Source organism: Ornithodoros turicata, chromosome 2, assembly GCF_037126465.1.
Source record: "Ornithodoros turicata isolate Travis chromosome 2, ASM3712646v1, whole genome shotgun sequence".
Lineage (NCBI taxonomy): Eukaryota > Metazoa > Arthropoda > Arachnida > Ixodida > Argasidae > Ornithodoros > Ornithodoros turicata.
Window position 1 is genome coordinate 123901804 of NC_088202.1, and position 12497 is coordinate 123914300.

Here is a 12497-nt window from a genome sequence, read left to right on the forward strand (position 1 = left end):
AGCCTCGGTTGCTTGAAGTAAGTATTTTACTGACAATAAAAGTGCTGATGCTGTTCAAAAGTGGTGTCGTCGTAAATCACTCACCCAGTGACTATTTGTTGTGCTGGTGGATGTCGAGCAGTACGTCTTCAGATCTCGAACTGTGCGACGCCTGCAGCTGAATCATGTAGGGCACGGCAGTGTTTAATCAGATGCTCGGAGAATGAAAACAAGATGATGAATGTTTCCATGGTATGTGTGCAGCGTAGAGTGGGTGCACTTCCTGGAAATCAGACGACTGTAGTCAACGTTAGTGAGTTTTTAACCACTTATACGTCATAGTAAAATTGTATAACATTGTTGTTTCTTGAGAAAATAATAGAAACCAGCCCTCAAGTGCTGAGAGGTCCTTCATCGGCTTTATGTGCTACACACACAAAAAAGCAAACTTCGCAACACAACACACTTGGAACCAACCGCCATATATGCTGAATGATATCCTTCGATTTGGTGGCTGGTAAAAAATGAGGGGCATATGACATTTTGTGGCGGTTTAGATATATGTTCATTGCGACAGAAAGGCCTACGTTTTGTTCTTTCCTCAATCCAGTAAACCATAAATGTCCTTTAGACGTCCAGAGCATGCATAGGCCCGGATTATTGGTATGTCTAGTAGATATCCAGATATATCCAAACTGCACTGAAAGGACGTATTATAGATAATTGAATGCTTGACCAAATCATGTTGCTGGTATGTTGTATGGATGTCCAGGCTGGATTTTGTACCATCTAAAGGATGTACCTCTGAACCAAAGGAATCTCTATCGGATGTCCGATGTACCTTTTCGTGTGTCATGTACTTCTGGTGATTTTTTTGCTTATAAGCAGCACCAAATAGTGGGAATGAGATCAAAACAGCGTGAATTTTATTTAACGCACTGCGGAACAGAGAACAGTGACATAACACATAAATGTGAAAATCCAAGACGAGAGGACACGGATGGGTTGCTCATCGGCATATGCTATGGTGTAGGTGGAAAAATAACTGACAGACGAAACGATGAAAGAGCTAGTGACCAACATATTAGTCAGTCCTTGCCTGATGCTTCAAGGAGGAACTGAAAGATAGCGGAAACAAATTTTTGATGGTGATTTCATTCGGTTCTAATTACGATTATATCGAGGTGGATTTACACCAAAACTGGGCGAAACCAAGTATCTTGGCACATCATTGAAATGCGTAGTACATGACATTGTACCTGAATTACCTGAAGGACCTATTAATCAATGCACCTGGCTAAGCATATTTAATGCAGAGATACTATATTTATTGTTGCAGATGGTAGAAATGTTGGCACTTTAGCATGCCCTTAGAAGGCATTACCAGTCTATATAAAGATGACAACTCTGTGAGAGCACTCTGTCATAAACTTGCAGTTGTACAATTCGAATATAGTTTGAACTGCATAGAAATTGAACATATTAGTAAGTACATATCTGGTACCATTCGTTATATCAGATACTTGCGAATGTGCATGCAGTACATGACTATGTACTTGCTTAATATATTAAGTGCATAAAAATATTTGGCACGGAACACTGTCACGAAGGTACACCTTCGTATTGCAATCCACATCTTCATTTGAGCACTGAATTTCCCTCGTGGTGGATGCAAGCGTGTATGCTTAGTTACTTGTCTACGCTTATGCAAAGTCAATGAATGCACTACGAGACGTAAAGATATTCAATATGTCCAGCTTTAGGTTTGTGGCTTTACCACATGGTTTCAAGCATCCGCGTTTTTAGTCCTGTGCGGCTCTAAATACTTCGGCCGACGGTTATTTGCCGTGGAAGGAGACAAAATAGCAAAAGTACGAAACCGAAACCACTGGAAAGTAATATGGAGGATATCGTACAGATACATCACGCAAAAGAAAGCGAGATAGATAAGTAAAGGACCAGAAGAATCTATGAAACTACGAATCGGTTTACATAAGTGCCCGTGGCCAAGAATTACAGTTATGTCTTCAGTTTGAAGACTCCAACTTTTGTCACATATATTAAGAATGGATGCACATTAGATATCTGCAACTTTAGTATACTGCACGTTCTATGGACCTCCACCTGTTCTAACGTACTCAGTGTACGTATGATGGATATCGACTGGACATTACTTTTGGACTTAGATATTTGGATTTTTCTGGTACGTCGAAAAGGTGTTTGTGGTTTACTGGGAAATCAGAAGCGATAGTCGCATCCATTGGGCGCAGAGCGTATAGCGATGTGGTGTTTTCAGAGTGTTTCCTTAGGTCAAAGGGTCCTGCCCAAATGTCATTACTCATGCATTTCTCAACCTGCATAGCTCCGCAAGGAATTGCTCAATTTGCATAAAATAAGTTTTGAATGGGAGATCTCACGGGTTCTAGTAATTAATGATATCGGAAATTTATGTTTTACGTATTTTTGCAAATTTTTTCCGCAGGCGTCAGAAATTGCGTTTCGCGCTTCCTTCAATTTTGTTGGCCGGTCACAAAATAAGTATACCTGAGGTGAGAATTTTAATGACATTAACTACCAGAAAATGTGTCTAAAATCGATATGTCCCGAAAGATTTTGTTTACGACGAAACATAGAGTTGCTACACGGACTCTTGTGAGTAGCGGTTAGCCGATGCTGACCCGCTGGGATTTTGGCTGCGCGCGGAGGCGCCATCTGTCTGCATGGCAGAGAAATATGAGCAAGTGGGAAAAAGCGAATAAATTGTCACAATCTGTCTTTTGGCATGGGATAATAAATGGAGCGTAGACGCGCAGCTGTCGCTCGTTATCTCAGAATCCTTCTTTCCGTGGTTGTGCTGTGCCTCGACAGTCACGGTTTCTCGCAATGGTTAGCAGGAAACCTGTCTGCGGAAAACGGAAGAGACGCAAAGAACAAGCCCTGAACTGCTACGAGAGAAGGCATCTGGATAACCTCTCAGTAGTACCAGACTCTCACGAATCAAGCAATCTTTCATCGAGCGCTAACTCAAGCGACAGTGCGCAAGACATATCTGCAGGAACGTCCGGAAACGGACCCTGTGTTGTTGAAGGGCGAAGAATTGTGGATTTTATGCGCTTCTTCGACATATTTCAAGCCTGGGAATCCATAGCCCGTTCAACTGCACACTTGCAGACATAGATATAACGCAGACAACAGAAATGGATTGCTTAGGGAAGTTAGGCTGCAACGCAAAATGTGCTTGCTGAAGGCCGTTGTAGATACTGGGGCCCACCAGATAGCATGTCAGGTCGTATGGTATGCCGCCCTTATTGAGCTTTGTGCAGTCCTTAACATGCCGTACATGGAGGTATGGTACCGCAGTTGTTGGGGTGAACCGCCTCCTCCCATCGTCATTCATGTAGTAGTAGTAGTTGTTGCTATGCATGGCGAACAGAATAACGTTCGCCAAGTATCAAGATCAGCTGGTAAATGGCATTGAACAGGCGGCGTGGATCACGTTGGAACAGCTAGGCTGCGAAGGAAGAAGCAAAGGTTGCACAGCAGCAAGGCGACGTTGACGAGGGCGGGTACCCACATATCCCTGTCGTCGCGGATGGGGCATGGGCCATGCGACCGTATAAGGCAAAACACGGTTCGCTTTCCGGCGTGGTACGTTCTTTTGTGTGCCTCTGTTTCCTTTACGTAGGGGTTCCTCCGTTGTCTCCGTTGTCTGTAGGATGTCACTGTGCGCACTTCTGGACGAAGAAGGTTCTGTACCTCGCTGTCAGGAACAAGTTCTGCGCCGTCTGCACTCGGGTAGAATATCTTGGTAAGCACCAAGCACGTGTGTTACAAGAACTGGTCGGAGAGCCCTTCCGGCATGGAAAGAGCAGCTGTTGTGGAAGGCTTCCACTGCAGCGTTGCTATGATGTATGGCGCCAAGTACAACTGTGTGGTTGCTGACGGAGACTCTGGCATGCACAGTGCCCCGCTGTCCGCCTCTCCATATCTTGGGATGTAGTATATAGAAAAGTGCAGAAACCACATATTACGGAACTATATTACCAACCTCAGGAGGCTCCTGGTAGGCAAATACGTGTCTACGGTACCTTCTGCAATGCGAAGCATACTGGATAGTAACTTGAGGAGCCTTAGGTACGGCATAACAGCGGCCATACAATACAAATCGCAGCAGGGGGAATTGCCGATCAAAGAGCGTGTGAGGCTTCTTGGGAGTGACATTCGGAATAACCGAAGCCACGTTTTTGGGGAGCACAGTGAATGCGCTGAATACTTCTGCGCGGGAGTAAATGCACAGAAAAGAACCACGTTCCTGACTTGAGAAGGTGCGGTCTCTACACCGATATCCTTGTAATAATCAGCCGGGTTGCAGCAAATGCACGTAGCTTGCTGATAAACGTGGACAACAATGCAGCAGAGCATCTTAATTCTATAATCGCTAAGTTTGTTGGAGGCAAACGTATTAATTTTCTGCCGCAGGCGGTCAAATGAAACGCGTGCATCGCTGCAGTTGTGTCCATGAACTCACCCGAAGGCTTTCAAACCACTGTGGATGCAGATATGGATGCAGAGTGGAGCAAAGATGTCCATATTGAAATGCTATTGCTACTGCGGGCACTTTTGCGAGAGGTACTTGAGTATCTTACTTGCATTTCAAATACTTTTTGAAGTATTTTGTACTCTATCTTAATTACTTTAATTTTCATGTATTTATACTCTATCTTAATTACATTCTAACGCTAGTATTTATTATCTTATCTCAAATACATTTTTGAGTATCTTGTACATGTCTGATTGATCTCAGCGAGGAAGAGCACGCCCCAACTCAAGGAGGACACTGTACACTGACTGCCTCTCCCGGCATGTGATCAGTTGTTTGTCATCTTCCTGTAGTTCGTGAGAACACACACACACACATAAATGGGATAATGATGTGGTGGGTCATTCTCCGCCGTTATGGCGGTACGGTAGTTCGTGGGAACATCCTTGGGACATATGGCAAACGATAATACACAAAAATATAATTGTATTCACAGAATTCATGTACTCCTAAATGCTCACAAAATTGGCCGAACGCATTCTGGTAGATCGGTTTTCGAAGTCAGTCACACCCACCTTCGCTAAAAGGCGGATGTTTACCAAAACAATGCCCAAATTCACGCAAAGTATAATTATCGCACATTGCGATGGCGTGTATTTCATATTATTAGAACCGTGACAATCTACTTTCTCAGCACGCATGATTGGTAAAATATAACACTGCCCATATATGCTTAACCGTTTCCCATATGGGAAGCGGTCAAATGTGTCCGTGGCAGCCGCACCTTGATGTTCCTGAGACTATTTTGATTGGCATTTTGGATATATTCTTTGCCTTTTCCTCACTACCGACTTCGTCATTGAGGTGAAAACGGATAAGGGAAACAAACGAAATGTGGACGATTCTTCCGACCAAAACACGGCCCCTGCACATTCGTCAGCGTTCGTCTGTGGAAGCTAAGCGACCGCGTGGCGCCTCTGTCAACCACAGAGGGCGCGTTCTTAGCTCCGAAATTTCATTACACTGTCCCTATAGGTTTCGGGAAAACAGAGCCATAACACCTGGCCACCAGAATAGAACCAGGATCACCACCCAGTGTTGGAACGGAAGCTGCTAAGCAACCTCACCTGAACTGATTCGTGGATTAGCAGCCGAGGTTATTAGACGCCTATCGCCCTATGCATGCAGATTTATCACGACAAACTGTAGCGGCATGTAGCGTGCTGGCTTGTTGAGCTCAAGGTCGCCAGGATCGATCCTGACCGAGGACGATAACAGTCAAAGGACTGTATAGGGGGAATTAGGTTCATAATGTTACTGCAGCAAGAGACGAAGACAGAGGGTTAAAAACATGAATTAGATAAACCGCCTGAAGACTCACAACTGATGAATTTTAATCGACACCGTCTATATATATATATATATATCTTGAAAAGTTGGAGTTGGATCGGACGGCTACGTAATTATAGTTGAAATAAATGGGAGACAGAAGACGAAAGTAGGGGAAGTAACAAAAAAGGGGTTTATTAAAACTTAAAAATCATAAAACTTAGGGAGGATGTCTACGTTACGGCGGAAGCTCCGCCTTCTTCGGGACAAAAGAGCTAAATGTAAAGGTAATTTAGCTCTTTTGTCCCGAAGAAGGCGGAGCTTCCGCCGTAACGTAGACATCCTCCCTAAGTTTTATGATTTTTAAGTTTTAATAAACCCCTTTTTTGTTACTTCCCCTACTTTCGTCTTCTGTCTCCCATTTATTTCAACTATATATATATATATATATATATATATACAGTCCTGGGCAGGTTACGCTCACATGAAAAACACGAGCAACAACATAGGGACAATACAGGGATGGACAGGATGAGATGTGTCCTGATGATGAGTTGTTGAACGACGCTGAATAGGGGTTGATAGTCAGTAGAGTCAGTGACACAACATCAAAAGAACGCTAGGTAAAAACACAACACACACACAAACACGCACAGCACAGAGGTAAGCAGGCATATGGTAGAGAGGAGACCGGTGTCCTGGAGAAAAATCTGGAAGCACTCAAGAGCTTGGCGATGGCCGAACTGGTTAGACCAAGGGCCGAGGGTGGTTGCCAATGTGAATGGTGCGGCCACGATCGATTCCAAACTCTAAGAAAAAAAGGAGTACTTTTGCTCCTTTTGAGGACTAAATGCATTGCCACAAAAAATAGTCCCTTTCGGGAGTAAATGCACGGTAGTAAATGAATGTCACAGAGCAGAGACTGCATTTCACGCGCTGTTGTAAGAATCTCAGGTACATAATTCGTGTGCATGCATGAAAAAACTTTGAAGCAAACCGTCAACCGTGATATATCGAGTTATATAAAATCTTCCGCCATACATAGGGCACAATTTGCGAAGAAAGTTGCGCTAACTGTTTCTTACTCTGTGTGGCTGGAAAATTGCTACGTTGGCTGAGTTATACAGCCTTATGCCGTTTAAATTGACCAAGGGCACATATATACGTAGACTGTTGCATTCAGGAGACCATTCGCGAAGTTCAGTGACAATTTGCGGTCCTGGGGAGTAAATGTCGGGACTAAATGTCGGGTTAGGGGACTAAAATGGGGAGTAGTGGGGGGGGGGGGGCAATCTAGGGGAGTAGAAGCTGCAACTACTCCCCGTTTTACTCTTTTTTTTTTCTTAGAGTGCAGGCGACACAGCAGAGCTGCTCTTTGGGAGGTGTAACGATGGCAGTCGAGAAGCATATGTTTGGTATCCGCCAATACAGCACAGAGATAGCAGAGCATAGAGTCGGAGCGGCCGATCAGATGCTTGAAATGGGGGTGAAGGCAACCCCGAGACAAAGCCTGTGCACCAGCTGGCGAGGCACTCGAGAGGATCACAAGGCCAAGTCAAGTCAACAAGGATAATAGAAAGGGGTGTCAGATTAAACATGGTAACAAATTTGCAGACTGTCAAATTGGGTGCGTGTATAGTATCCTGTTAAATTGCGGGAAGGTGTATATAGGCGAGACTTCCCGATTTGTTAAGAGGGCATACCAGCTCTCCGTCCCAATGTATTTCCTCATATTTTAAGCTCCTTTTCGGTAACCACCGCGCAGATTTAGCTCGGGTGGTTTCACTATAAAGAGGAAGACGAGATGAATCGGATAACGTTTATACATTCCTGTACATGTCGTATGTATTTTACGGCGACGTCACGAATGTGAAAAAAAAAACACAGTTTTTCTCGTCCCTCTTTCAACAGGTTTTTATTAAACTTCTATAGCCATTTTAAAAAAAAATTTCCATTTACTTTCTCTCGAAACATTTCAGGAATCGGTAGACACCACATTTATACGTCTACCGCTATCCGTTTTTATCAAAAGCATGAAACATGAGTACACATACACACCGTCTGCATGTCAGTCTGTGGCGCCATCTGGTGACCCAAAGGAGAAACTGCACGGACCATATCCATCCGCCGAGCAAGCGGTGCGCATGCGCAGCAATGCTGGCTCGTATGCAGTATGCAGGTGGGTCAAGCTGCCGTTAAATCTGTGGAGGAAGGAAACACAAGGAGCGGCTCTTCGCTCCAGACCAGTGCCGTGTATGCCAAAGGGAGCCTGGCAGAGGTGGGGAGTAATGCATTACAAAGTAATGCATTACCGGTAATGCATTACTTTTGAGTAATGAGTAATGGTAATGAATTACATTTTGCCAGCAAGTAATGAGTAATGGTAATGCATTACATTTCGACTGAGTAATGCAGGGTGGCATTACTCATTACTTACTACTTATTACTTTGTCGAATGTTCATTGGGCCACGTGAAGATTGGGAACATCCAGGTTCTTTTCAACCCGCCTTTAACAATGAGCACGGGGCAACAAGGAAAGAGAAAGGCGCAGCCTGGGAAATTCTGCAAGAGTTCAACAGTCGTGTGTGTCACAAGTGTCTACATGATGATATCACCGATTTTCTCCTGTGCGCATTTGGAATAAAGGATAACAAATGAAACAGAACCATAGCCTCTATGAGGGTAACACGTAACAATTGCTGTGGTGATTCGCTGTTTTGGTACGGTACCGTGTTAGTTTCTCTTGATTTGTCAGAGGTAGTTTTTCTGCCAGGACAGAACTGTAGGCTGGGCTTTATCCGTCGGCTCCATAATGCTAGAAAAGGCATCATCTGCAATAAATCTGATATATAGTTTTTGCCTATCAGACTCGCTTCTGCGGGGATTTAGTGAAACCGATTTGGAGATACTCGGGTGGCTATTGCCTATAGCAAAAAACGCAAGGAAAAACTTATGCATAGCATCTTGGAGGCTTATGCCCTGAAACGTAAATGTAATGCCAAAGTAATGTCATTACTTCGTTAAAGTAATGGCATTACTAATGCATTACTAGCATCCAAAAAGTAATGAGTAATGTAATGCATTAGATTTTTATACAAGTAATGAGTAATGGTAATGCATTACAAAATAAAAGTAATTTCCCCACCTCTGGAGCCTGGCCATTAATGGAACATGCCTATACCTGGAGCTCCACCCACTTCTTGAGCTCTCTGGCCTATCACGAGCCAAAATACGGTTCGCTATTAATCCTGGGCTATCCAAGCTATATATTACCTGTATTCACTGGGTGCCGACATTTTCGGGAAACTGGATTGGATTAGATTGAATAGGATATTCCCTGACGACCTAGCAACATAATGGATTTTGCGTCCACTTTTAACGGCGCCATCTGGATGGAGAGGGGTATGTCGGGAAGACGCAGAAGTTGCAGAAGCAGAAGTGCTTGCTCCGTGCTTGCTAGCAGAACCGATTGGCCGGCAGAACCGCTACTTGGAACAGACTGCGGGTATTATACGTATTTTAACTATGAAATATAACAAGATTGAATCAAGAACGGGCAAAGGTGTGTATATGGGTAAAAGTATGTCATCAAATGCAAATTTTTGGCCATCCGTAGCGTTTTTCTTACTATTTGCCTGTGATCGCTGTCGTTACTAGGCCTAAAATGACGACGAAACATTATTTTTCAGGTAAACATCGACACTGGAGCGTAATTTAAAGGCGATTTGCAAGATAATTGCAACACAATGTACACTTACGGAATAAAATTGACGTGATTTGTAAAAAAAATTGTCATGAAATCCTCGCTTCGCCGTTCCAAGCTACGCCGCCATTTTCGGGAAAATCTTGGTGTCATGGCGGCCCGCATAGAAAACAGTAGCCAATGAAAAACGTTCAATTTGATTGACAGGTCGAGCCTCTTTTCTAGGCTCCTCCTAATGGCCAGACCCCCTTTGGCATACACGGCACTGCTTCAGACCAGAGCCGTATATTAAAAGGGAGTCTGGCCATTAATGGGACATGCCTATACCTGAAGCTCCACCCACTTTTTCAGCTTTCCGACCAATGAAGTCTTGAAATATGGGGCGCTATCAATCAGCCTATCCTCACTAATTTCCCCCCTATCCAACATGGGCAGCGCCAGTTTGGGTGGCAAGTGGATTGGATGGGATTGAAATGGATACCACTCGCAATCTGCAAAAGTAGTGAATTGTTCGTGCAAATTTGATAAGTGCCACCTAGGGAGCGTAAGGCACGTCGGGAATGGTCGTCTGCTTCCGTCGTTGTACCCACTGATCTCTATCTATAAAGGCTGCATGGCGCATGGGAGTGGGGCTCGCTGGGGAGAGGCGTGCATTCGGGCCGCCATGTTGGGAGGCCCTAAAGCGCAGTGTGCGCCCATAGAAAACAATGGGAGGCAACGGAGATTGTGAGTATTTATAGCGCTACAGCCGTTGATCGTTGCTTGTCATCACACAATTTTGTAAGGTGCCAGTATACTGATGTATCCTAACAGCGTTTCACAGGTGTCCTGCCGTTCTATTCTTAATTACGTTATGTTTTGCATTCCGAAACTAGACCGTCACAGCAGTGCAGCGCTGGGGATTGTACTACAGTACGTTTCCCAGCCAATATTTCAACAAGAAACGATGTGAGGTTAACAACCACCATGTATGTAATATCCCGTGCTGCGTTCTGGACAAAAATTGTTCCATAAAGAACGGTCCGGGAAAGGATATACTCGCATGGCAGAAAGAGATCGTTCTGTAGAATCACAGTCGTTGTTTTAGCCGTGTATCGGTTTCGTATGATTTATATCAAGCACCGCCGCAGAAAGTGTCTTTTAGTGAACGACTGCTGTGCTTTGCCTCGCAAATGTGGACACACCGAAGCAGCCCAAATACGTTGTGAGCGTGATTTAATTGCTTCACGCAATTAGAACACGCTCGTTAGGACAGTTAATCAGGTAGTGATGTAAGCTTAATCAATTAAGTTACTTAAAAGTGGTAACACCTCCTTGAGACACAAGATTTACCTCTTTTTGAAGTACAGCCCTTCTATGTTTGTTTGTTTCTTCCTTCATTTGTTCTGATTATTTGCAGGCGCGGTTGTGCCAAACTGAATGTCCTTCTCGAGTACTCACATGCTTTTGCTGAATACAACTGCAGCGTGAGCAAAGCTGCTTAGGAACGGGGGCCTGCTATACAGTGCTGACTTTATCATTCTTGTTATGTGGAGCACGTTCGAAAAAATGCAGCTGCACATCTGAAACTCCAATGAGCATCATCGTCATCTAATAGAGAGCGTCGTAGCACCGTTGTGAGACCAGACGCTTTCTGAATATCTTCTATGGCACCTTCCGCAGTTTGCACAATTTTGTTCAGCATCGAAGTCTCTCATAGGAACCACTTTGCATTAACTGTGACTCCCATCTTACATTTTGATGTGCAAGGGCCTTCTTGCACTACACACGTATGGTCTGCAACAGGATAATTGCAGCAGGACGATTTGGAGCTTGAAACAGTTGTGATTTTGTCATTTTGGCCCTCGTGTACCCCGTCTGTGAAACGTAAACAAAAAAAAACCTAACATGATATGCTTTTGTAAAGAAGGTCACTGATGGTGAGTAAAGAGAATATACAAGTTCAAGTTTATTCAACATTTTATATCAAGTTTATACAACATCAAGTTTATTCAAGTTATTTCTTGCACTTATGCGTTTCAGGATACAATGAACGTGCAGGGAGGTCACAAAAGACTACATTTATTGTTTTATGACCTTGCTACAATGACAATATATATTTTAGGAATGACAATGGACAGGTACTCTCTCTAAATTTGTAGCACTCAATTTTAGGTTAGAATGAGCAATGAATAGCAACTTCCCTCCTGGTATTTTCTTATATATGATTAATTTTGAATTTAATGTGATCAAATATGTGTTAATATAATAATATATATAAGAATATAATATGTGATAAATGAATATGATCAACAGTAGATGTAAACAACACCAGTAGCCAGAGAAGTGCATTCTCAAGAAATAATTTTCTTATAGCATATATGTGCATGCCTATTAACTGAAACAATTATCACGGTTCTCACGGTTTTAATTTCTGAGAGTGTACTGTAGAGACGGCTTAGATCTACAACAGTTAATACAAGGTATTATATACTGTGAATACATTTAAAAATCCCATGTGACACATACTTTCTGGAGGTGCTGTGGTAATCAAAGTTTGTGGGCATTACGCAGGTTCTGCACCCATTTCTTGAGTATGTCGAGGCAGCTGTGAAGTAACCTGCGTTGATGATGATTATTCCAATTTTTATGGTGCATCGACAACAAAGGAAATAATACATCAGAACATTGGTTTGGGTGCAACCAGTTAAAAATGAATATGTTGTTTAATAAATGCATTGGACAAATGGTAAAACATCAGTTTAAAACATCGTTTACAATCCCTGTATCTTCTAAAAATTAAAAAGATGAAAAACTATTCTAAAAAGAATATGGGGAACTCTTCTAAAAAGAATTATAATCTCTAATTATTATATTGCTGGGTGAAGGAGCCTAAAGTGTAAGGTGTGTTTCTGATGTGAACATGTAAGAAAATATGCAAAACTGAGAGAGGCTAACCACAGTGC

General features: G+C 43.2%; 1 protein-coding gene across 1 annotated transcript in view; it reads left to right on the forward strand.

The window, feature by feature from the left end:
• Nucleotides 1-137: 137 nt before the first annotated feature.
• LOC135384020 (trypsin I-P1-like) overlaps nucleotides 138-12497 on the forward strand; it is a 53698-nt gene continuing 41338 nt past the window's right edge. The window contains exon 1 of the mRNA XM_064613275.1: nucleotides 138-288. Coding sequence (XP_064469345.1) covers nucleotides 214-288 — 75 coding nt within the window. The 5' untranslated portion in view covers nucleotides 138-213. The remainder of the gene's footprint in view (nucleotides 289-12497) is intronic.